This window comes from Camelus dromedarius, chromosome 6 (genome assembly GCF_036321535.1).
Source record: "Camelus dromedarius isolate mCamDro1 chromosome 6, mCamDro1.pat, whole genome shotgun sequence".
In the NCBI taxonomy this organism is placed as follows: Eukaryota; Metazoa; Chordata; class Mammalia; order Artiodactyla; family Camelidae; genus Camelus; species Camelus dromedarius.
The window spans coordinates 67,103,254-67,129,634 of record NC_087441.1 but is presented as its reverse complement, the minus strand read 5'-3'; the positions used below and the strand labels follow the sequence as shown (position 1 = coordinate 67,129,634).

Here is a 26,381-nt window from a genome sequence, read left to right as displayed (position 1 = left end):
GCCTTGCTTGGGCCCCTTCGGCCACCGTCGGCTCTGAGTTGCTATGGAAACCCAGCCTCCATCACTATGTCGTTACAACAAGCCCCTCCGTCGCGGGTGTTTGTCGAACTGGTTCCCTGGACTGACCGGGGCCGAGAGAACAATCTAGTCTCGGGCGGAGAGACGCTATCCGCCCTCCGCCGCCCTCTCTCCTCAGCGCAGGCCCAAACTTCGAGCCGAGAGGTGCACGTAAGCGGCACAGCCGAGGTGTCTGCCAGCCCCGACCGGGCGCAGGTGGCGGTGCGGGTGAGCAGCACCAAGGAGGCGGCGGCCGAGGCCAAGAAGAGCGTTTGCCGCCGACTGGACTACATCACGCAGACCCTCCAGCAGCAAGGCGTGCAGGTGAGAGCTCCGCCGGGGAGGTGTTTGGAGCCCGACTGCAGAAACCCGGAGACCGGGGTGCTGACCGGGACGCGCCCCTGGGGCGGGGGTTGGGAGCGTGCAGGGTATTGAACGTCTGGGACACCTTTGTCCCATCGGCGTAACAGGGCTCGGCTCAAGGACCTGGCAGAGTGACTCTCTGGCCCGTCCTTCTAGAGGAAAGTAATTATTTGCCGCCGTGATTTATACAATAAAGGAATGCAGATTGAGTGGGAGTTTTTCGGCGATATTTGCTGCAGTAATTTGGTTTTTAACCATGAACTGACGAACTGTTAAACTTGAACCGTTAGGTTTGTAAATGCTTGCCTAAGTGGTGTGCTAGACACTAATGATTTGTTTTTATGTTGCACCGCGAAATTGGCAAGTGAAAATCACGGCCTGCTTCCTCCTAACCATGTTAAGCTTTGCATGAAGTGGTTTTTCAGTATTTTTCACAAACAGTAACGTGTGGGGGAAATTGCACCCATTTTCTTTTTATAGACTCAAAAAGTTTCTCCAAATTTTTTAGTTTTAATTTACAAAAAAAATTAATGCAGTATATTGTAGATGCCACATATGGGAGATACGTCTACTTACCAAAGATGTCCATAACACAGATCACTAAAGAAATCTTACCTTAAGCCTGTTTCTAAGAAGGAAAAAATAATAAACCAGCCTTATTTAATCCACACAAGAGTTGTGTTAGACAGATTTTAATGGCCCTGTTTTCCAGATTTAAAGAGGTTAAATAATACTCTGAATTTCAGCCAGGGCCATATATGAACTCCTGTATTTCTGAAACCAAAATCTATGTTGCTTCCAACTATCCTAGGCTGCAGATAATTAAAATGAACGAAAATTAGAAAGTACAGAATGGGTCAACCATCTCGGTCCCCTCATTTTACAGGACAGAACTCTTAACAGCTAGAGTTACGTGATTTATGTACCCTAACACTGAGTTCATAAAAGAGCTTCCAGTCTATTATTAGAAATGTCACACCCCCCAAAACAAGTCTTTATCTTAAGGAGGAAAAATATTTGTACTGCATTTATAAACATAGAGTTATTTTAAAAATCATTTGGACTAGATGTCTCGAAATGATTTTATAGTTTTGAAGAATTCAAATGCTAATTATAAATAATGTAAATAAAGTCAGTTTAACATATAGAAAAATGTTTTCTCACAAAAATGGCTGTCATTGCTGCAGGCCTGCTTGAAAAACATAACTAATCCTTAATTCCATAGAATGTATACTAAGCTCACATAACTGTAACTTCTAGTATGTAAAACAAAATAAATTACTATGGTCAACTTACAGTAATTACATTAAGACTTAGTGTTCAAGGCAAGACATACAAAGGTCAGTAATCTCCCAGTTATCTCTGCTGATGGAGGAAAGCAATCAGGTAAATAATTTGTTCAGTAGATAATGCAAAAAACCATTTATATTACTTTCAAGGATGAATTATAATGGGTCTTCACAAAGTCTTTATTCATTTTAAATTTTGGAATATGGGTTTATAAACATCACTCCCCTGCTTAAAGGGCCCCTCATATCCCAGAGTCCTTTGCTTAATAGATGGAGCCTAACTCTGTCATCTCCTGGCATCTCTCTCCCCTCATTGACTGACTCCCATTTTTTTGCCTTTGAAAACCAGCCCAAGCTCACCTCCTTGGCATTCCTTTCCTAACATAACACCACTCCCTGCCATCCCACACTCCTTTCCCCACCTTTAATAAAACATACCACTCTGTGTTTATCACTTTACTTGTCTCTCCTCCATATTCTAAACCTCTCTGGAGCAGAGACCATTTTATCTCTTGTTTGCTTTGCATTCATGGGTTATGTTTCATACACATCACATAATGTGTACTTAGAAAATGGTTTTGAAATGAATGAAAGAAAAAAATGAACGAAGAACTAAATGAATAAACTATTAGTTCAGCTCTCTTACCGATCATATATAGTTTTACAGTCATATATAATTTTACGTGGGAAGGCATAACTCTCATTTTTAATGTTGTTTCTATGGAAAAATATTTTAAAGTTCTAAGTAGTATTTACTTATTCAACCATCAAACATTTATTAAACATTCCCTATCACTGTTCTTTTTTAAATAGCTTGAACATAATGTGTAATTATTTTGTTTTCTGGTTTCTGTGTTCCCCTCATAGGCTGTAAACTCCAATATTTGCCTGTTCATAATTGATTTTTTGATAGCTGTGTAATGAATGCCTCAGGCATGTTGCTAGGCATCAGAAATAGAGAATGAGTAAAACTTTGGCACTGTGCTGAAGGAGTCTCATTATAGGAATAGATTAATGTGTAGTGTTGTGATCAAAGTATGTACGTGTTACAATACAGCAGATTAAGAAAGGAAATTATGCTCATTTTACATGAGGAATTCCAGAAAGATTTCATAATGGAAGTGACATTTGTGTCAAATCTTAAACAGTGACTGAAGGGAAAGCATTCCAGTTCCACACAGAACGCAGCACGTATGTGTGTTCAGAGCACTTGATGCAGTTCAGTAGGACTAGGACACACGCGTGCCTGGAGAAAATGGACAGGGATGAAGAGACAGAACTGAAGAAGAAAGCTGTAGGCAGAGCATGGAGGAAGGCCTTGTGTGCCATACTGAGGGGCTGGGTATTATGGATAATTAAAAACTGCTTACTATTGCTAGACCTTTTACAAATGTTATCTCATTTGATACTCCCTCCCACTATATGAGTGTGGTATTTCAGTTGCTGTTTTACAGATGAGAACTCTCAGGACCGCAGTGATTACTGGCAGGTAGATTGCCCAAGGTCATACAAGTAGGAAGTGACAGAGTTTAGAGTCCAGTCAAGAACTTTGACCTCAAAGCCCATGCTCTTTAACCACCATAACACGTTGCTGCTTTATTGTGTTGGCAGCAGGTAATCGAGTTTCAGGTGGAGAATGTAGCAGATGCTGTCAAAACCCCATTTTTGTATCCCTTGGCACTTCACGTTTGTGTGCGTGCAGGCCCAGCTTTCATCCTCCAACACTTGTGAATTCTTTGACAACTTTCCCCGGCTGCAGGAATTCACTCCACCTACAGGTCGGCCAGCCAGTGGTGCCAGAAAATTAACATCCCCTCCCCCTGCTCCAGCAGCCTTCAACTAACAGCTGAAGGGAGTGCCTGGACAGAGACCCCAGATTCCTCACCTTGGGCAGGATAACTCTGAGGCATGTGTTTTACCCCAGCACCCAGAGTTTCTCTGCGGAATGAGTTGCAGTTGCCCACAGTGGGGACTGCTTGACAACATACCCTTTAATGGCTTTCTTTTGCTCTCTGTTTCTCTTCCTACTCTGCTTTGGTGTTTCTTGGAATCAACTTAAAAATTAAGTGCTTGTATTCAAATCCTTGTCTCAGAGCCTGTTCCTGAGTACATCCAAATTAAGATGGGGAGTAGTAGGAACAGATTGAACATATATGAGTTGGCTTCAGTTTTCCATTATTAAAAATGGTGACAAAATTAATATTCTTGTTGTTAGGTATTTTTACATGTTCTTAATTATGTTCTTTTGATATTAATTCATGGCTTATGGATATTTTTAAGGCTCATGAAAAATTAGGAAGATGCATTTACATCTTCACTAGAAATACATCCTTGGCACAGTGAATTTTTAACTTTGCCAATTCAATAATCAAAAAAAGTTACTGTTATTTCTTATGCTTTTTTTCTTTTTTACATTTGAGGTTAAACTTTTTTCATGTAAACTGCCAGTTCACAATACTTTGCCCATTTTTCTGTTGTCTTTTCTTTATTAATTTATGGGAACTTTATAAAAATTAAGATTATCAATAACTCTACCTCTCTCATATACTGCAGAAATTTTCCCAATTTCATATTTGCCATGTAACTTTGTTTACAGTATTAAATGTTCAAAATTTTAAAGATTTTTTTTAGCCAAATTCATTCATCTTTTCTGTATGTTTTCTGCCTTTGGTGTAATGCATATTGGGTCCTTCCCAAGTCTGAGGCTGTATAGCCATTGACTAATATTTCCTGGAATTTTTAGGGACCCTTCATAGGTCTCATTTCCTGCAACCACATAAAAATAAAAACTCCTGTGTTCACTCTAAATGGACAACCAAAACTTGTCTTTGTGGCCAGGGAAATGTCACGTACTAATTAGATTAGATTTGGATTGCTTTTTTTTTTTTTTTTAACCTAACCCTGTGGCAAGTTAGATGTGATAATCCTGAATGGTTTAGACCTGTCAGGGCTTACCCTGAACCACAGAGTTACTGCGCAGAGAGTAGGGGCAGAATGTATGACGTGAGGACTTCATAGTATTTGTTGTGCCTGTTGTTTTGAAATGTTACCGGTATTATATTTGCAATATTCAGACATTCTTTATTCAGAATTCTAGTTCTTTTGATCACCTTGTTTTGTACCTGTATCAGTACAACATTAAATTATTATATCTTTGTAAAACACTTGTAGGGCAAGTTCTCCCCTCATTGCTCTTCTACTGAAAAGGTTTCCTGTTTGCAAGGGGCATGTTCAGTGACATCATGAGGATACAATCAGAAAATCCAGACAGTGGAAAAGTCTACATTTTATTCTACAAGTTGAAGATCTGTTCATATTTTGCGTTGTTCATACATTAATTTCAGGAGAATTGCTGATTTTACACTGTTTGTTCTAGTCCATTTATTCAAACCTTTTTTTCTGTAACCTTTTATGGTTTTCTTTTGTTTAGCCTCTCTCTGTAAGGCTCTTTCTACAATAACATGGTTTTTATGGCTATTTTAAAATGTTACTTTGCTCCTTTCATAGATTTAATATAGTTATTCTTGTACTGACCATTCTGTCTTTTAAAACTGTCCTTTATATTTAAATATAAAGTAGCTTTTCAGTAGCTTACTTGGGAAAACTTAATAGACTAGGCTGGTATATTTTAATGTTTTTCAGTGCATACCCAGTATGGCAGGATTTCCCAGTCTCAGCACTATTACTGACATCCTGGACTAAATAATTCCTTGTTGTGAGGGACTGTCCTGTGCATTGTAGAATATTTAGCTGCATTCCTCAGCCCTGCTCATAAGGTGACCAGCTTGTCCCAGTTTACCTGGGACTGTCCCAACTTTACAACTGAAACCCCCATGTTTTAGGAACCTCCGTCATTTCCTGGTAAACCGGGACATTTGTTCACCCTGTCCAATCACTACATCATAGCAGTGTACTCTCCCTACCCCACTGTAACAATCAAATCTATCTCCAGACGTTAGTAAATGTTCTGTGAGGGGGAAAAGCACCCTCTGGTCGAGAACCACTGCTTTATAGGTAAATAAAAATCCCATACTTTATGTAGGATGCCCTAGCTAAACACAACCAGGAATGTATCTACAGTGAAACAAATTGAGGTTTATTTAGCATGATGTGGCAAAGAATGCATCTCAAAAAACCTTAGGAGTGTTTCAGAAAGGAGGAATAAGGAGGGACCTCTTACAGTTTTGGACTTGTGCTGTGAGTGGTTCTAAGGAAGGAACAGTGAAGTAGGGGCAGTTTGGTGATTGGCTATTGTATTCATTTTTTTCATAGGAAACCCAGAGGATTAAAATTGGGCTAGAGTTTGCTTACATAAAGGCAGCAATCAAGTAGAGAAAGAACGTTAATCACTTTTGTTGTTGCAGTTCAGTTAGTTTTTGTTAGAAACTTTGTTTCTGTCTGTGTCCTGTTGAAAAGCATTTATATTTTGCTTAAAACTTCTCAGTCTGATTGCCAACAGGCAGTTTTTATTTCCCCAATCCCTATAATATTATTTGGAATTTCAGTGTTTACCAACTATGTAACTACATTTATAAGCAAGGTAACTGTCTTGCATATATTGCTTTCAAACTACACTAATTTGCTCTAAGAATCACTAGGATAAACTAAAGAAGTATTTTACTACTTCTGAGAATTTTTTCTTCTTCAGAAAGAACAGCACTAGGGATACACATGCAATTCAGTAGAGACAGGAAAACCTTTTCAACAGTTGGTGCCATAACAGTTGAATGTCCATGTGCAAAATGTGAACCTCAGCGTGTACGTCACACCTCATACAAGAATGTGTTCAAAATGGATCGTAGACCTAAATGTAAAACATAAAGAAAGAAGAAAGTAAAGGTGAAAATCTGTGTGACCTTGGGTTTGAAAATGACTTTTTAGACACATTACCAAAAGCACAATCCATGGAAAACAAAAAAATAAATTGGACTTGATCAAACTTAAAAAACTTTTACTTTGTGAAAGTAATCATTAAGAAAATGAAAAGACAATCTAGTTGCCAAAACTTGGAAGCAACCAAGATGTCCTTCAGAAGATGAATGGATAAAGACATATACATCCAGACAACGGAATGTTATTCAATGTCAAAATGAAATGAGCTATCCTGCCATGATAAAAAATGGAAAAATTTAAATGGAAGTTACTGAGTGAAAGAAGCCAATCTGAAAAGGCTACATACTGAACTGTTTCAACTATATGACATTCTGGAAAAGGCCAACTATAGAGACATTAAAAAGATCAGGGGTTGGGGCAGAAGGAGAAATAAAGAGATAAAGCACAGGGGATTTTTAGGGTGCTGAAAATGCTCTGTGTGCTACAGTAATGGTGGGTACATATCATTATATATTTGTCCAAACCCTCAGAATATACAGCACCAAGAATGAGCCCTAATGTAAACCGTGGACTTTGGTTGATCATGATGTGTCATAGGTTCATTAGCTGTAACCATTGCGCCACTCTTGTGGGGGAGGTTGATAATGGTGTGCATGTGTGGGCACAGGAAGCAAATGACAAATCTCTGTGCTTTCCACTTAAATTTGCTGTGAGCCTAAAACTTCTCTGAAAAAATGAAGTCTTTTTTAAAAAGACAGTCCACAGACTGGGTGAAAATATTTGTAAATTATGTATCTGATAAAGGACTTGCATCAAGAATATATAAAGAACTCAATTCAATGATAAGAAAACAAGTAGCTCAGTTAAAATGCACAAAATATCTGAACATATACTTCACTAAAGAATATATGCAGATGGCAAGTAAACACATGAACAGATCCTCAACATTATTTGAGAACTTATGTTCACGTATAAATTTGCACACAAACGTTTATGGCGGTTTTATTCATCGCTAAAACTAAAACTTTAGAACTTGGAAACAATCAAGATGTCTTCAGCAGGGGACTGGATGACTAGTACATCCATGCATTGGAATATTACTCAACAACAAAAAGGTGCAAGTTATTGATTCACAGAACAATGTGGATGAATCTTAGATACATATTATAAGTGAAATAAGCCAGATCCAAAAAGGTTTCTATTTTATGATCCATTCATGTGACATTCTGGAAAGGGAAAACTGATGAATCAGTGGTTAACAGGGTTTGTTGGATGGGAAAGTGTCATATCAAGTAGTCATATCAAGGAGATGCACAGAGGAACGTTTCAAGCAAAAGAACTATTCTGTGTGGTACTAGAGTGGTGAATACATCTGTCAAAACCCATAGAACTATAAATCACAAAGAGTGAACATTAATGTATGCAAATAGAAAAAAAGGTTCAATTCCAGGACAGAATCCAGATTGTGACAAATGAACCTCACTTTATTATAAATAATGATGTAACTGCACTGAATGTGGGGGTGGGAGGTGAGAGGCATATCCTAAGTAAGTCTGGAAAATTGTGTTTTACTAGAAACTAAGGATAAAGATGAACGATTCATAAACACTATACTCTTGTTGGTAAATTTGTTTTCCAACAGGTTACTGGCTAACAGTTCTGAAACTGCTTTATATGTATTCTAGGCTTGAAATATAAGTGGTTGGTGGGTTATCGGAGCCAGATTTCTCACTGTTGGAGAGGAAAATTATAGGTAAGAGAGGAAGGTTAGAATGAACTCTGTGGTTCTTAATTAGAGTTGGAAACACCAATATGAACTCATGTTTAGCTTAGTACATATACAGCTGGATAGAGAAACAGTTGTAGGTATTTGTGTATATGTGAGTTTGATAATGTATGTACTTCTATGTGAGTTTGAACATGTACATACATTATCAAACTCTGTTCACTGAGAGGACCTATAAGGAATGACACTTGAGTAGTGATGCACATTCTCAACACCCAGGTCTTGGTTCCAAATACCAGTCTCAAAGAAAAGATGCTAAACTTCTTAGTAAAGTGGCTGACTGTAGGGCTGGGCAGGGAGACCACCATATGAGCCTGTCGGATCTTGCACCACAAAGTAAGGAAGTACTGAAAAAATTAAAAGATGGTAGTATGTCAAGGGGATATAGGAGCCAACCTGAAAGAAACCTCAATAGCCAAAGCTAGAATAATTTATGCAAAAAAATAAATAATGTAGTATATATTGAGTGAATATGGGCTGGACTTAGTGACTTGCCTTCGATAGTTAAAGTGTGGAAAGGGAAAAACAGTAACTGCAGTGAAGAAAACTGGCAGGCATTACCTTAACCAAGTGATCAAGGTTAACGTTATGAGTGATGTCACGTGGATATCGTGTACCCCCTGATATGTTGTGATGAGAGGGACACTTCACCTCTGTGGTATTCTTTCCTAAAACCTATAAGCCTGGTCTGATCATGAGAAAGAACCATCAGACAAACCCAAATTGAGAGATATCCTGCAAAATACCTGAGCAAATCTTTCAAGGTTATGAAAAACATGAAAAGACTAAGAAATTCTCTTAGATTAGAGGAAGCTAAGGAGACATGAATTAATGCAATGTGGTGTCGTGGATTGGATCCTGGAATAGTAAAAGAACATTAATAGAAAAACTGATGAAATGCAAGTGAAGTTTGGAGTTTAGTTAATGGTATGTACCAGTGTTGTTTTTTTAGTTTTGACAGATGTACCATGGTAATGTAAGATGACAACATCAGAGATACCTGAAACTGGGGTATACAGAACTCTGTACTGTCTTGACGACTCTGCTGTAGATTTTAAATTTTTCTAAAAAAAGTTTACTAAAAGGTTACAGAACAGTGTGTATAATACAATTACATTTATGAAAAAGTCTGTACATAGATCTAGATATGTTTATATGCATTGATAGATGATTTAATTAAATGTTTACTGAAAAAGGTTTGGAGACAATAATTACTTTCCTTGCTCTTTTCTCTAGTATTAGATTTTCCTTAATTAGCCTATGTTATTTTTATAAAAACAGTAGCACTGTTAACTGCAACAATAAAAGATATTTTCTTTTCAGCTACCCTTCCTAGTATTATTTCTCTAATAATTTTTCAGTCAGAAGTTTTATATGTATTTATCAAGTGAAGTGAGGGGAAAAATATGAAATGAGATATCCAAGGAAATAGAAGATGTGTTTACATGCATAAAAGAATATTAAATGACAGAAAAGTTCAAGTTTCATGTTTTCAAATTCAAGCAGTATATACATTACTCTTTTATACTTATCTGTATTCTAAATTTTCTACAATGAACAGGTATTACCTTTACCATTAAAAAGATGCATTAATATTTTCATGTTAGTGACAGACATCAGAACTATAATTGGAACTTAAGTTCAAATTTTCAGGTTAAAGCTCTTTAGAGTTTCCCAGATCATAGAAATGACTTGAAATTAATTTATATCCTAAAATTCAGGTGCAGCTACATACCCTAAAAAATAACTTATAATTAAATCATTAATGGGTATAATAATCTTTATTTAGTATATATTTTAAAAGATATAAAAATTTATAAAATAGAAGTTCTGCCTGTCCCCAAGGATGAAAGTAGGTCAATGATTCATTTCAATAAATTTTAAAACAGTTTTGAAAAGTAAATGAGAAATTTAACTTTTTTGTCAGAATTATGTACCCTGTATTATTTACCCAGAGACTCAAAGAGCATTAATATTCCTTTTCTAAGAATAGACTGGCTTGGGTCCAGTATTTCAGGAAACATCATAATAAACATCTACGTTGCTGAGTGCCTTCCACGTCACTTTATTTACAATGTCTCATTAAATCGTCAAAGTAATTTTATGTAGTATAACTTAATTTTATAAATGTGGAAACTAAGCCTCAAAAAACTTGAGTAACTTGCCCAAAGTTGCATACTACAGATACTCAGTAAATTTGTATTATTTGTAAATTAAACATTTTTAAAAACTCTAATACTCCTACAACATTCAGAATCCTTTATGTACAAATAATTCCTCGTATATATACCACCCTAAGTTCATACTTTTTGTATAAACTAAGGCAAAAATTACTACAAATGGAGTGACAATTATGATGAAATTTTCAGCAAATATTTGTAGATTTCTGAATTTATTTTATGTTATGTTTAAGGCTTTAAAACCAGGCAAACCAGTTCTTTGTTTGTACTTTGTCATTCTGATTTTAACAAGTTCAGGTTTCTACTTTATGTTTTAGCGTAATTGTCTTTAGTAGCCAAACATTTAGTAATCATACTCTTGTACTTTCTGTTTCAGTCAGAAAATGTAACTGTGACAAAGGATTTTAAAAGAGTAGAAAGTGCTTATCACATGGAAGCAGAGGTATGTACTTACCTTAACAAATAATTGGAAACAGCATGACTTTGCGGGGACAATTTGCATTTATTTTTACTCTTAAACTCAATGTATAGGAGAAATGCTTCTCATGGTATTGAAAAAAGATCATTTTTCTCAAAATCATTTTTTGGTGTTAACATAGCTGGGTGAGCTTTCAGAATAAATTTAATGAGATTTAAGAGAAATTGTTTTGAAATGGATTAAAAATAGCAAGGGGGAAGTAGCATCTAATTGCCACTTGAATAAAATTTTAGTAATGTTAACACTACGCAGGAAACACTACAGGAGAGAGATTTCTTCTCCTAATAAAAAGCAAACTAATAAAGTGATAGCATGAAGAATTGAAACACTTTTCAACATTCTTTTGTTTCACAATGCAATTTTATTGTGTTATGTTAAGGCTTATTTAAAAATAAAAATTCCTCAACCTTTGCATAAATTAAAAAGAATAAAATACTTTTGTACAGTCAATTAATGACAGCATTCAGTTCCTACAACTGCCAAGCTTTTTGCTTATTCTTAAAGATTTTATGATCAGGATTTTATGAAATCAGAGTATGTTACACGTAGTTGTGGTTAGTTACAAGACTGCTGTCTGTTTCTGATTCCAAGCATCTTGGGGTCTGTGCTTAGTCCATGCTGCTTTTTTGCCACAGGAAGCAAACAGAAATGGTGTTAGAGTAGTGGAATCTTGTTTGTCTAATCAGCGAATCTTTAGAGGTAGAATCACCTCAGAGAATCACCTAGTCTTACCTTCAGGCAGACAATATATTACTTTTCTAACGTTAAGGATGTGACCATAGGCTTAGATCGCTTAGGCTCAGACTTGTCAAAGATCGTATTACAAGACTTAGAGTGGAAATTAGAATCCTGGCTTCTTACCTCTTCCACAACACACTGTTGTCCCAATACTTACTTACATAGTTTTGTGATTTCTCCAATTAAAATTTAACTATCTGAAGGCATTTTTAAAAATACTCACGAGGATTTTAGGGATCCATTTGGCAAATGTCATTCTGTAGCATGGGGGACCAAAAAGTACCTTTCCAAACAGCGTGGAGAGTGGTCTGGTAAAATTTGATATTATGGAGGTCACAGGCTGGGAGTTGGTCTAGCACTCCCAGTAGTTACTACCTGTTGGAACTTCAGGATGTAGTGAACACAGGTGGGCTCAGGTCACGTGTCAGTGGGGTTTGCTGTGGGGGTGCACCAGGAAGTAAGGAGGAAAAGAAACAGTTCCAGCAAACACACAGCCAGGCTTCATGGAAAACTGGAACATTTCTTCAGACTGGGTTGTTCTAGGGACTGACCCACCAGCTACACAATGTGTGCTTGTTGTAAGACATGGCTTACATGAGGACTTGGCTGAACTCTGCTCCTCTTCCTTTTCTGTACTTACCTTTCTATTGTCTTGTATTCAAAATTTTAGGAAAGAAGCTAATTATGTTTTATATAGGGCTCCTTGGTAGCCAGACCTCTTACATAATGCAGTCCAGAACATCATTGCCCTTAAGTCAGCACCAGTAGAGGCCAGGACAGGAGGGTCACAAGGTGCAAAGTATGTCAACCTATGCATAAAGAACAACGTGTGGCTTTGTGGCTATAGCTGTAGTGAACATTAAATCCTAATGTCTAACTTATACCAATATTCTCATGGATAGTTAAATATATAGAATAAGATTAGATGGTAAAACATTGCTTTTCACATAGTATCTGAAATTTTCATCCTGCAAGGCACTTTAGAGGTTCTCTTTCTAACCTCCCACCTACCCGGCTGCTTCTCCTTATTTTAAAGGTAAGAATATTGAAAGTTAGAAATTACCTGAATGACTTCTTTAAGGGTGGGTAAGTGGTATGTTTGGGGAGAGGGAGCTGGATTAAAACCTTGACTTTGCCATTCTTTTCTCTGTTCTTTTCACTTCTCGTGTTTTTTTCGTTATAATCTCAGTGTTTGGAGGGATTTTTAAAAGCCTGGGATAATATAGGCATTCAATTAGAAGTCTGTTAAATGGAGAAAGAAGTATAACCACTCATGTAGTTTTCCCCCTCCTTTTCCTTGCATGTTTCCATGTGTCAGGTGTTTAATCTTTTTTTAACTCTTCATTTTTGTTGTGAAATATTTTATATGTCAATAGGTATGAGCATAAAAAGCCAATTCCATTTTCAGACATCTAATCTATACAAACTTTTCTAACATTAAATCAGAATTGACTCATGAGTACTCATCCATTATAATAGTGTACCTCTCCAAGAACAATACTAATATTTCTTCCTTGAAATGCATACTTTAAGTTGTATCATATTGATGCTACTTTTTTCTTCACCAAGTGTAAGAATCTCCAGTTTCTTTGGTCATTTCTTATATAGCAAACTCTTTAGTTAACCAGTTTCCTCCTAAGGCATCTACAACTATAGTGTCCTAACTGTGGTTCCATATTAAAGAAAGATGATTATCTTCCTTATTCTGGAATGTTTATTTCTAATAACACACAAAAGTCTGAACTAACTTTTTGGCACTTGCATCACATTGTTCCCTTCTGTTGAGTTTACAGTCATAATTAATGATTAAAACAAAAAGTGTCTTTCTCACATGTGGCTTTTAAATCATATTTCTCCTACCTTATACTCTGTTATTGCTGTTTAAAAATGAAGTGTGGGATTTTACATTTATCTCTGTAAAAGTTTACCCACAAGATTTGATCTATATTTCCAGCCTGTTAGGATCTTTTTAGATCTTGATTTTATCAAACAGTGTTTATTCTTAGTCCTATCAGCTTTATGTCACCTTCTGATTTGATCATCAGTGGATCCACCTATGTAATTAACAGAAATATTCAGTAGCATTAATCAGCTATGACCTTAACCAACAATGTTGCCGTAAAACTGTATGTCAGTATATCCTAAGACTTGTCTAATTATTTATGTAAAATATAAACCCCATATGGCTACAGTATTTCTTGGTAACTTACCAACTAGGAAGTCAAGTTAAGGATATCATGACTAGCTCTTAATGATCTCAGATTTACATGCTCAATAGACTGTCCTTTGGATAGAAATAATTTGTCAGAGTTTCAGAAAGTAGAGATTAGAAGGAGAGTATAGAATTGGTGAACTTCACTCTCAGGAATCGAGCAAAGTTAGAAATCAGTTAGGTTTTCTACTTAACATCCCAGCAAAGAAACTCATTATAACTAGAGTCTGAACATATGATTCCAGGGACGTTACAAAATTTTAGTCTTAAATTCCTGTGTCCTTATTTGGTTATTCCCTGAATGCCTTCCTGAAGGACCATTAAAATGAGAAAGCCCTGTTCACTTTTCTTCAGAGACAGGAACAAAGAAGCCAGGGAGACTTAAGAGGTCAAAAAAGAATAGGTTGTGGCAATATCAAAGAGGAAAACAAAACATGCAAAGTCCTTGAGGGATATGGCAAGGGAGCAGAATGAACCAAAAGACATCAAAAAAAAAAAAAAAAGAAAAGAAAAAGAAAATCCAGAATAGAATCCAGACTGTAACAAATTAGCCTAGCTCTTATTACAAATGAATGATACAACCTCAGGGATGTTGGAATTGTCAAACTGAGAATTTAAAACAAATATGATTAATATGCTTAGAGCTCTAATGGATAAGTAGACACTATGCAAGAACACATGGGCAACATAAGGAGAGACATTGAAATCCTCAGACCCAAAAAGAAATAGTAGAAATCAGAATCACTGTAACAGATATGAAGAATGATTCTGATGGGCTTTTTATGGTAGACTGGTTGCTGCTGAGGAAAGAATCCCTAGGCTTGAGGGTGACAATAGAAACCTCAAAAACTGAAGAAGAAGAAAAAAAACCGTCAAAAACTGAAAAGCAAAAAGAACAAAAACTGGAAGAAAAAAAAAAGAAAAAAGAAACAAAGAAAGAAAACCGAGAATATCCAAGGACTGTGGAACAACTGTAGAAAGTGTAACATACACATAATGGGAGTACCAAAAGGAAAAAAGAGGGAGGAATAGAAGAAATGTTTGAAACAGTAATGACTGAGAATTTCCTCAATAAATGCCCAAAAAAGAACTCAATAGCTGGGCATATTATTTTCAAACTGTGGAAAATCAATGATAAAGAAAAAATTGGGAAAGAAACAAGAGGAAAAAAACACCTTACTTGTAGAGGAAAAAAATAAGAACTATGTCTGAATTTTCTTCAGAAACCATGCAAGGAAGGAGAGAATGGAGTAAAATATTTAAAATGTTGAAAGGAAAAAAATACCCAACCTAGAATTCTCTACAGTATGAGATGATGCTTCAAAATTGAAGGAGAAATAAAGATTTTCTCACACGAACAGAAATTGATGGAATTTGTTGCCATTAGGACTGCCTTGCAACAAATGTTAAAAGTTCTTTAGTTAATGTATGTTTTGGCCTAGATTTTTTTTTTAGCAGAGAAGTGGGCCAAGCAAGTGGGACAGGTGGCTCGTGCTCAAAAGACCCAAACCCTGAATGTGTTCTATCTTGGTGATGGTTCTGTTAGAGCTTGAAAGAATTCTGTTTTGGGAGGAAGTAACCTATAGATGTCCATTATATCCAGTCAGTTGATGGTATTGTTGAGTTCAGCTATGTCCTTAGTGATTTTTTGCCTGCTGGATCTATTTCTGATAGGGGGCTTGGAGACTCCAACTGTGATAGTGGATTCATCTGTTTCTCCTAGCAGTTCCATTAGTTTCTGCTTCATGCAGTTTGACACTCTGTTGTTAGGGGCATACATGTGAAGGATTGTTATGTCTCTTAGAGAATTGCCCCCATTATCATTACATAATACCCTTCTTTACCCCCAATAACTTCTTGCTGTGAGGTCTGCTCTGTCTGAAATTACAGTAGTGACTCTTAGTTTCTTCTGATTAGCGTTAGTGTGATTTTTTTTTCCTGTGGATTCACTTTTAACCTATATATGTCTTTATATCTAAAGTGGCTATTTCATAGACAGCGTGTAGTTGGGCAGTGTTTTTTGATCCACTCTGACAGTCTCTGTCATTTAATTGATATGTTTAGACTGTTGATCAAACATTCAAAGCATTACTGATATAGTTAGATTAATATCCACCACATTCTTTACTGTTATATTTGTTGCCCTTACTCTTTTTTCTTAGTTTGGTCTTCCACTCTTTTTTCTGCCTTTTGTGATTTTAATTGAGTATTTCATGATTCCTGTGTTTCTCCTTTCTTAGCATTATCAGTTGTATTTTTTAAAGCTTTTTTAGTGATTTCCCTAAACTATGCAATACATATTTACTACTAATTCAAGTCTGCTTTTAAATAACACTGTACCTTTTCATGGGTTTTGTAAGTACCTTATAATAACAAAATAATTCTAATTCCTCCCTCCCATCTCTTGTGTCATTACTGTCATTCATTTCACTCACACACTAGCATACATGTGTATATGTAAGAAATATACATAAGCAGACATGATTGAATAGATTGTTGCTGTTGCTTTGAACAAACTGTTATCCATTAGATCAATTAAGAATGAGAACAATAAAAGTATTTTACCTTCACTTATTCCTTCTTTGATGTTTTTCCTTTCTTTATATAGATTTAAGTTTCTGATCTATATTATTTTCTTTCGTTCTGAAGAACTTCTTTTATTATTACTATTTTTAATGGAGGTCCTGGAGATTGAACCCAGGACCCTGTGCATGCTAAACATGAGCTCTACCATTCTATATCCCCTCCCCCTAAAGAATATTCCATGTTCATGGATAGAAAGATTCAATATGGTCAAGATGTCATTTCTTCCAAACTAGATCTATAGATTTGATGCAGTCGCAATCAAAATCCCAGTAAGTTATTTTGAGGATATTGAAAAAAATGATTCAAGTTTATATGGAGAGGCAAGGGTCCCAGAATAGCCAGCACAATACTGAAGGAGAAGAACAAAGTTGGAGAAACGACACTACCTGACTTCAGGACTTACTCTAAAGCTACAATAAACAATATAAGGTAATAGTGTTTGAAGACTAGACAGACATATCAGTGGAACAGAATGGAGTGCGAAGGAAGACTCCGTATAATCACCCGATCTCTGAGAAAGGAGCAGAGGCAGTATAATGGGGCAAAATCATCTTTTCACTAGTTGGTGCTGGAACAACTGAACATCCACATACAAAAACAAATCTACACCCTCCCACCCTTCAGAAACATTAACACAGACCTTATTGTAGACCTAAAAGTAAGACACAAAACTATAAAACTCCTAGAAAATAACAGAAGAAAACATAGAAGACCTTGAGTATCACAATGACTCTTTAGACACAACACCAAAGGCATGATCTATGAAAGAAATAATTGGTAAGCTGCACTTCATTACAATTAAAAACTTCTCCTCTGTGAAAGACAATATCAGAAGAAGGATAAGAAAATCACAAACTGAGAGAAAATATTTGCAAAACACACTTACTTTAAAAGGCTGTTGTCCAAAGTATATAAAGAACTCTTAAAACACAACAGTAAGAAAAAAATACTTGAATAAGCCAAAGGCCCTAACACATGCCTCACTAAAGAAGATATGTAGATGGCAAGTAAGCATATGAAAAAGATGTTCCACATCATATGTTATTGGGCAAATGCAAATTAAAACAAAAATGAAATGTCACTGCACACGTACTAGAATGGCCAGAATCAAAAATTGGTCAGTCTAATTTATCATATTAACAAAGTAAAAAAGATACCATATGATCATCTCAATACATGAAGAAAAAACATAAAACAAAATCCAACATTCATTCCTAATAAAAATTCTCAGCAAACTAGGAATAGCAGGGAACTCCCTCAAACTGATAAAGGGGAATGTATGAAAAAATCTACGAATAATATCATGCTTATCTATGAAGCACTGATTGCTTTGTGCCTAAAATCAGGAACAAGACAAAGGTATCTACTCCATGACTTCTATTCAGCATTGTACTTGAAGTGCTAGCCAGTGCAGTGAGGCAGAAAAAGAAATAAATATACATCCAGACTGGAAAGTAAGAAGTAAAAGTGTCTTTTATCATTGCTGTAGAAATTTTAATGGAACCTCCAGAAATCTATCAGAACTAGTAAACATCAAAAATACAAAATACCTAGGGACAAATCTGATTTTTAAAATATATAAAAACTTGTACACTGAAAACTCAAACCACTGCTAAGAAATTAAAGACCTAAATAGAAGGAGAAGCACACCTTGTTCCTGATTTAAAAGACTCGGTATCATTAAGGTATCAGTTCTTCCTTAATTGATGTGTATTTAGATTCAGTGCAATCACAGTCAAAATCCCAGTCAGCTTTTTAAAAAATAGAAATTGACAAACTGATTATAAAAGACGTTATTTACTAAATATTGAAACCAGGTAGAACAACATGAGTCTTCACTGGATAACGTGATAAAAGGCAACTGTTCTGTGTTGTACAAGGTGACTCGGGGTCATCTCACCCCTCTTTCTCTTTGCTACTCCAGCCTGCTCTCCAGTACCTGTCCTTTGTTTTACATACTGAGCTTGTGTAAAGTTACCTTAGAAGAAAAGATTTAGTTTTCTTCTAAAAAAAGTTTTAAGATTACAGGTTTAAAGTATTCCTGTCTTATAAGAACTGCTTTCGTGTATTTAAAGGTAGAGGACATAGTGAAATAAATGAGCTTCCTCAAAGAGATCTGAAAATAACTATTGGAAGAAGAAACATACCTCAGTGACAGCAGAGAAGTATGAAGTAATTACTGCTAATCGGGAAGCTTCCTAATGGCAAAGATGACTAAGGAGTCGTGAAACATTTATCAGTTAGAATTTAGCCAAATAAAAAAGTTGAAGGGGAAACCCTCCATTCACTTTCGTAAAAACTCCCTGACTGGTTTAAAATTAATTTTAAAATATTCAAGTCAATATTAGATAAAGTATAAAATTCATAAGCAAAAATAAATTTAATGACAAAATAGTTGTAAGTACCAAGTAGGCTTTTCTTACCTGTTACGTACTATAAAATGACCTCATTGTAATGTGGCTTTACTTTTTTTAATTCACGTTTAGAGCAAAATTTGAAATGATGCATCAGACATGAAAATAACTTCAAGTGTCATTTCATTTACAGGTCTGCATTACATTTACTGAATTTGGAAAAATGCAAAATATTTGTAACTTTCTGGTTGAAAAGCTAGATAGTTCTGTTGTCATCAGCCAGCCCCAGTTCTATCATACTTCAGGTTCTGTTGAGAATCTTCGGTAAGTTAAGCACATCTTTAACTAAATTATCAATTAATTAAACAGAACTATTCAGTGCCGCTGTTCTTTGAATATCGTATTAATAATCTTTGCATTTAATTCCTAAGACGGCAAGCCTGTCTTGTTGCTGTGGAGAATGCATGGCGCAAAGCTCAAGGAGTCTGTAACCTTGTTGGCCAGACCCTAGGAAAACCTTTATTAATCAAAGAAGAAGAAACGAAAGAATGGGAAGGCCAAACAGACGATCACCAGTCACCCAGACTCTCAAGCTCTCCAACTGTACAACAGAAAATCAAAAGTGCAACAATACATGCTGCTTCCAGAGTATTTGTAACTTTTGAAGTAAAGGGGAAAGAGAAGAAAAAAAAACATATCTGAAATTCTGACCAAAATACATTGTATTCATATCTTTGTCTATTTTTATACTTTTTATAATGTTTCCTTTTTTCGGAATATATATATTGTACAGTATATAAAAGTGTTTCTCCTCTGAATCTGTCAACCCTTGAATATAGTTCCACAGAATACTTAACGTTTAATTTCTATTCTCACAAACTTACTATGGGAAATACTCTTTGGAAATAAATGTGTTATATGTACATACTTGTATACTGACAGTTCATATAAGTGCATGTGTTAATAATTTTATATTTCTACCACAGGAAGAAATACACAGTTATTAACATGATTCTTAACATTTAATAGAAAAATTAATGAGCAATACGTAACTTTTGATAAAAGGATAATGAGATATACTAAGAAAATATTTTGATGCCAGACATAAAAGACAATATAGGGACAAGCCTGTCTTCTCCAGGGCTCCTTTGATTATACCAGCACTCTCTGGTACAAATATAATGCAAGCCATATATGTAATTTAAAATTTCCTAGTAGACACATTTTTTTAAAAAGTAAAAAACAGTTGAAACTAATTTTAATAATGTTTTATTTAATCCAGTATATCCAAAATATTATCATTTCAGCATGTAGTCAATATTTAAAAATAATTAATGGATTTTTATATTCTTTTTATACTAATTTTTCAAAATCTAGTGTATATTTTATATTACAGCATCTATATTATATTACATTATAATTATATTACATCTCAATTCAGATATTACATTTTCATCAGAAATACTTGATCTGTGTTTAAGTTTCCTCAAATGTAGTTGAAAAAAGATTCACCCACCCAGGTTGTTCTAGACATACTTGAAAAACCTAGTAACTGGATCAAGTGTCAGTTTTTAAATTAAAATTTGTAAAAACTTGAAATTCAGTTTCTTGGTTGCACTAGCCACATTTCAGGGACTTGAAAGCCATGAATGGCTAAATGGCTGCCGTGATGGACAGTGCAGGTTTCTGCACTGAGAGCATACTGATCCTTAGGACTGCTTGCAATGTGACTGCAAGTGCCTGTCACTGCTGCTGCACTACACCCCGTCGGCAGGTGTTGTCTGTAAGCCAACTGTTAACGCAGCACAGGCTTTCCTTTCCCCACCATACAGCTGGGTCCTAGGGTTTTTCCTTTGATATATCTTGGTACCCAATTTCCCAATATTTCTTTCCTATAACATATTTCTACAAAAGTATGTAGTTTCCATTCCCATCTACTTTCAATGTAAATAAATAAGACCTAGAAAAATAATTTTTCATTTAAGATTCTATACCTCATATTCCATAAATACTGTTACGTCCTCCTCGTAAGTGTAGGTTGAGGATATCCCAACTCTGTCAGGCTTGATGAAAATGTGATAGTGAGAAATTCTCACTGGCCTAAAAAAATAAAAATAAAAACATGAATTATGAAGTCAAAAATGGGAGTTGACATATTTATTATCTACATTATAAAATTATATGGGAGACAAATGCTTTATTACTCATTCCAGAAAAAACTATGTAAATTAGTTTAATCAAAGTGACACTTACTATCTTATTCATATTATATTTGTAGCAAAACAGTTTCTACACATAATCTATTGTGGCCTAAACCACTTCAACCTGTTTAGCTGTGTTAAAAGACTAGAATTCACTGTGGCTAATCCGAGTGGAACACTGTCCTCGGGTGAGTTAACAGACACTTTTCAGGAGGGGTTATTTGTACTGCTTTGTTAAAAGAGTAAGATCCTGCTATAAGCTGTTTAGCAGGAGGAAATTTCTGTTTCAGGCGCTCTTTTAGAGCTCTGGCTTCAGCACCCCAACCAGCAACGAGCCCTAGACAGCCGTGTCTCTGTGGGTGAGCACCAGTCCCACCTCACAGGAGCACATGCTGGCTTTGGACTTCGGATGTGAGTTGGTTCTGTTATAACAGTGAAAAAACAAAAAGACTAATCAAAAACATGTTAGTTGCTACGCAGAGCTGATGATTTATCAGTTTCATATGTTCAGTACAATTAATAAGAAGCAATATTAGTGAACCAAAAAAACTAAAATTAGTTTCCACCTAAGAGATTAAAGCCTCGGTGGCAGGAGAAAATATTAACCTAAATGATCCTAAAACAAAGTAGTGATCCCTGAATTTTAAAAAGTCCTCCAAATAGCATGTTACTTACCATCTGGCGGCAGTGCGGGGGGGGGTGGTGGCCATTTTTTAAACTATAGAGATTCTGTCACTACCCTCTGCTCCTTCCCTTCTATAAACAACTTTGTGCAAAAGAGAAAAAACAGATAAATAGTTCCAGGACTTCAAACATAAAAATTTACACTGATCACACTAATCATATCCTAATTACTTTCTTATCTGTCTCTGCACAAGACTATGATAAACTCCTCAAGAGGAGGGCTGTGTCTTAAACACTTCCTTACACCTGGCTAATAAAAGGCTAAGAGGAGGAAAAGCCGGCTGTCAGTTATTCTGCTTTATTCCCAAGTCAGAATAGCATTTACAGCCGTGCACCTGAACGTTGGTACAAATAGAAGTGGGGAGGGGAAATGCAGGGCACTGATTCCAGAATCAAGTACAAACAGAATTTTCTAAAATAGGCTTTGAAAGTTAAATTAATGGTAATGGAAACAAATTCAATTTGAACATCTGTTTATAAAAAATTATAAGTTAACTGAATTTATTAGATGGAGTTTTATAGTGATTGCAGTCAGAATGTCAAAAACAACTTTCCCTGAGCAGTGTGTTACGGCCTATTTTTTTTTTTCTTTTGGCTCTAGTTCACTTTTTCTTTACGTAAACACCTTTTTCCCAAACAAGCAACATTAGCAGAACACAAGGCAAAGATACCTTGTTGGTGACCGTCCTATTCAATTTTCTTTTGCAGAGGTTCTTCTCAGTAGCCAGCTGAGTTCATGCTGTGCTTGCACATTTTCTCTAATAGGCTTTTATTTCTCCAAAGCTTAGCTTTCTCAGAAGAGAGGTCTGTTGCTATGCAACACCAACGCCAGACGTACTGTTGTCTAAACTAGTCTCTTAAATTGTTTCAGAACTTACGTTCCTTTTAAGCTCACCGGCTCAGCTCTAAGTGAGTACCTTGGCCCTTAACCTCGTACCACCAGTGAGTGATTATCCCTGTGCCGCACATTGCTCACCAAAAGGCTGTAACACACTCTCAGGGCAAGCTGCTTTGGAAATTCTGACTGCAGCCACATAAAACCATATCTAATAAATTCAGTTAACTTACAGCTTCTAATAAACAGATGCTCAAAGTGAATGTTTCCATTACCATTAATTTTACTTTCAAAACCTATTTTAGAAAGATCATATTTGCACTTGGTGTAGCAATAATGAATTTTACCTCCTACAAAAACAGTTTTTATGCTTTTATTTTTACCGAGTCAGTCATATTATTTTGTAATTCCATTTTAAAGGAATGAAATGATTCAAATAAATCAACCCTAGCCCAAGTAAGTAAATAGCATCAAAAGAAAATTTCTCTTGGTTTATGCTAAACTAATTATGAAAATTCTGAAGTATTACATTCTATATTGGAGTAGGGAATGAAGTATAATTAAAGTTGAATAAATTGATACAAAATTAAATACAATCAAATAAAATAAAATCAACATACAAAATCATCTTAATATATCAAATGTTCACTAGCTCAATACCAACGGGGTGAGCATAGATTTCATTGTATCTATTCCCAAAATGATGAAGATGCAGTGATACAGATTAATGTGTTCTGCAGAGAAGCCAATATGAATATGCAGCTGAAACCTTTGAAAATTTTATTTGCAAACCACAAAAGTCAGCATATATTTGAGAAATAACTGTATTTGTTTCATTTTGTGGGAATATTAAGACCTCACAATATTGTCAGATAATTTACTCTTGAACATTACATTCATTTAAAATACTCAGTTGTTTAGTACTTTGAATAGAAATGGAGAATTGATTATCTCACTTTTTTATTAAATGCACTAAAATTTATTTTACTATATTCTCATTTTTCTGAGATGGATTGTTTTCAATATTTTTAAGTATATTTTTATTAAAGTACAGTCACTTTACAATTTGTGTCAATTTCTGATGAACAGCATAATGCTTCAGTCATTCATGAACATACAAATATTCATTTCATAGTCTTTTTCACCATAAATTACTACAAGGTATTGAACATAGTTTCCTGTGCTATACAGTATGAACTTGTTGTTTATATATTTTATATATATATTAGTAACTGCAAATCTTGAACTCCCAATTTATCCCTTCCCACCCACCCCAGTAACCATGTTTGTTTTCTATGTCTGTGAGTCTGTTTCTGTTTTGTAAATAAGTTCATTTGTGTCATTTTTCAGATTCCACATTTAAGTGATACCATATGGTATTTTTCCTTATCTTTCTGGCTTACTTCACTTAGAATGATAATCTCCAGGTCCATCCAAGTTGCTGCAACTGGTATTATTTTATTCTTTTTTATGGCTGAGTAGTATTCCATTGTATAAATATACCACAACTTCTTTATCCAGTCATCTGTTGATGGACATTTAGGTTGTTTCCATGTCTTGGCTGTTGTAAATAGTGCTTCTGTGAACATTGGGGTGCATGTATCTTTTTGAGTTACGGTTCCCTCTGGATATATGCCCAGGAATAGGATTGCTAGATCATATAGTAAGTCTATTTTTAGTCTTTTGCGGAATCTCCATACTGTTTTCCATAACATTGCACCAAACTACACTCCCACCAACAGTGTAGGACGGTTCCCTTTCTCCACACCCTCTCCATCATTCATGGACTTTTTAGTGATGACCTTTCTGATTGGTGTAAGGTGATACCTCATTGTAGGTTTGATTAGAATTTCTCTGATAATTAGTGATATTGAGCATTTTTTCACGTGCCTATTGGTATGTATCTTGATTTACATGCAATCTCGAGCAGAAGGACCATAGAGGTCAGCTCTGGGCCTGCCTTCTACCTAAACCCAAATTTCTTCTACAGCATCTTGGATGAGTGGGCGCCCAGCCTTTGACATTCGATCACTGGTAAAAAAAAATTATAAAGGATGATAGCATGAAAGGCCAGTCTTGGGATGAGAGAGAAAATATAAAAAGAAAGAAGAATGTATATTGAAGAGAAGGAAAAGAATTGATTTAAGAAGGGAAAGCAGGCAAATAACAGGTTGACCTGAAGGGTCTCACATCCATGAATGTAAAGATTTTAACCCAGCTTCTCTCAGCAAATCTACTGTATGTACTTGTGTGTGTTTTTAAAGTACATCAAGGATCCCCCTGAATGAGACTTGGCCTTTGTACCCTCTTTTTCACTTCCTGATTCCAAGACAAAATTCTGAGCTTCATAGAAAAAAAAGAGGAATTCCACAACTCTAAATCTGAACATTACTGTAGTGAGTCCCGCTATCTGGGAGAAGGTCCTAAAAAAATAATAATTTACTCCAGTATCAGTAGAAAGCTGTACAGAGGCTGAGATGAAGTCCAGATGGAGGAGGAACTTACAGATTTCTTAATTAAGATATGTTAACCAATTATTTGGAGCTTGTTTGGATCCTGATTCAAACAGACTAAACAAAAATATTTATAGCAGGAGACATTGGGAATTTAAATCCAGACCAGATGTGTGATGATGTTATTTCTATATGTTTGTTCTTTTTCACAGTTTGGCCATTAAAAATGGCATCTTCCCATGACAGTATGTCATTTCCAGTAAGAACATAAGAAAAGGATGGAAGGAAAAGCATGAAAAGACTTGGATGGGTCACAGAGATGGACACGCAGAGTCTGAAAGGCAGGCTGAAGCCAGGTGCCCACGCCTGGACATTTATCCATGTGATACTAAAGGCAAGCCTTAGGAATTTCATGGGAGAGGGGGTTGGTGGACTATCATGGGAGAAACTGGAGTTCCTGGTTGGGGTGCTGGTGCAGGATCTGCCAGAGTGGATGAGGGTGTGCTTGGGGGTAGGGTGGGGGGTCTGATCGGGTCACAGGAGGAATGAGAAGAGTATACTGGATTCCCTCCACGTAAAAACGTGATATATTGAAAGTCTACCTACCATGTGCCTACCATACTCCTGGGCATTATGGAATATTCAAGAGATACATAAATGCCAGAATACAGCTCAGAAATCAGCATCAGAACATAATCTCCTCAGTAAACACTTCATGTAAAGTAGTTAGCCTGGTGGTAACATTTGACAGAAAACTCCATTTCTGGTAGTCAGTAGTTACTGTTCGAAAACTCATAAATATACAGAGTAGACCTAGGTTGTGTAATCGCTACAAGATCCCAAATTGACGAATGGGTTATAGCAACGAACGGGAGGAAACATAACCATCAACCAAAAGGGAGAGAAAGGTGCAGACGACAAAGAACACATCAAACCAAAACTAGCCTTTACAAACACTAGCCCTGCCCAGGGCCCAAAAAGGAGTAAAAATTATACATGTCGCTTTCTTCCTTGCTCCAAAATATATAAAATGACGCAAGGCGAGAGAAGAGGCGCCCTCCGCCGAGTCCCCCCTCGATCCCGTTATGGTCAAGCAGTCCGGGAGCGGAGGCCCCGGCCTGGCCCGCACTCTGTCCCCGGTGTCTCCGCGCTGCGACACGGGGTCTCGATCTACACGCAGCGGCGTGGACCTGTCCCCGGTGGAAGCCGGGATCCGGGCCGGCGCGCCGGGCGGAGCCTCCCGGGGCTGGAGGCGGGAAGGCAGAGGACCTGGGATCGGCCACCGGGAAGCCCGCACTCGGCCCGCGCGGTCGGTTCCCCGCGGCTCCTGTG

At 36.3% G+C, this 26,381-nt stretch overlaps 1 protein-coding gene across 1 annotated transcript; it reads left to right on the top strand.

The window, feature by feature from the left end:
* The first annotated feature begins 19 nt into the window (after positions 1-19).
* On the top strand, positions 20-21,018 carry IRAK1BP1 (interleukin 1 receptor associated kinase 1 binding protein 1). The gene is made up of 4 exons (XM_010998439.3): positions 20-381; positions 10,885-10,950; positions 19,070-19,200; positions 19,308-21,018. Exons 1-4 carry the CDS (start codon positions 67-69, stop codon positions 19,576-19,578), a joined length of 783 nt encoding a protein of 260 aa, XP_010996741.1. The 5' UTR covers positions 20-66; the 3' UTR covers positions 19,579-21,018.
* The last annotated feature ends 5,363 nt before the right edge of the window (positions 21,019-26,381 follow it).

Coding starts and splice junctions, on each gene's coding strand:
- IRAK1BP1 (XM_010998439.3), top strand. CDS start 67: ATGTCGTTACAACAAGCCCCTCCGTCGCGGGTGTTTGTCGAACTGGTT. Junction 10,951..19,069: donor CTTATCACATGGAAGCAGAG/GTATGTACTTAC, acceptor TTTCATTTACAG/GTCTGCATTACATTTACTGA. Junction 19,201..19,307: donor GGTTCTGTTGAGAATCTTCG/GTAAGTTAAGCA, acceptor TTAATTCCTAAG/ACGGCAAGCCTGTCTTGTTG.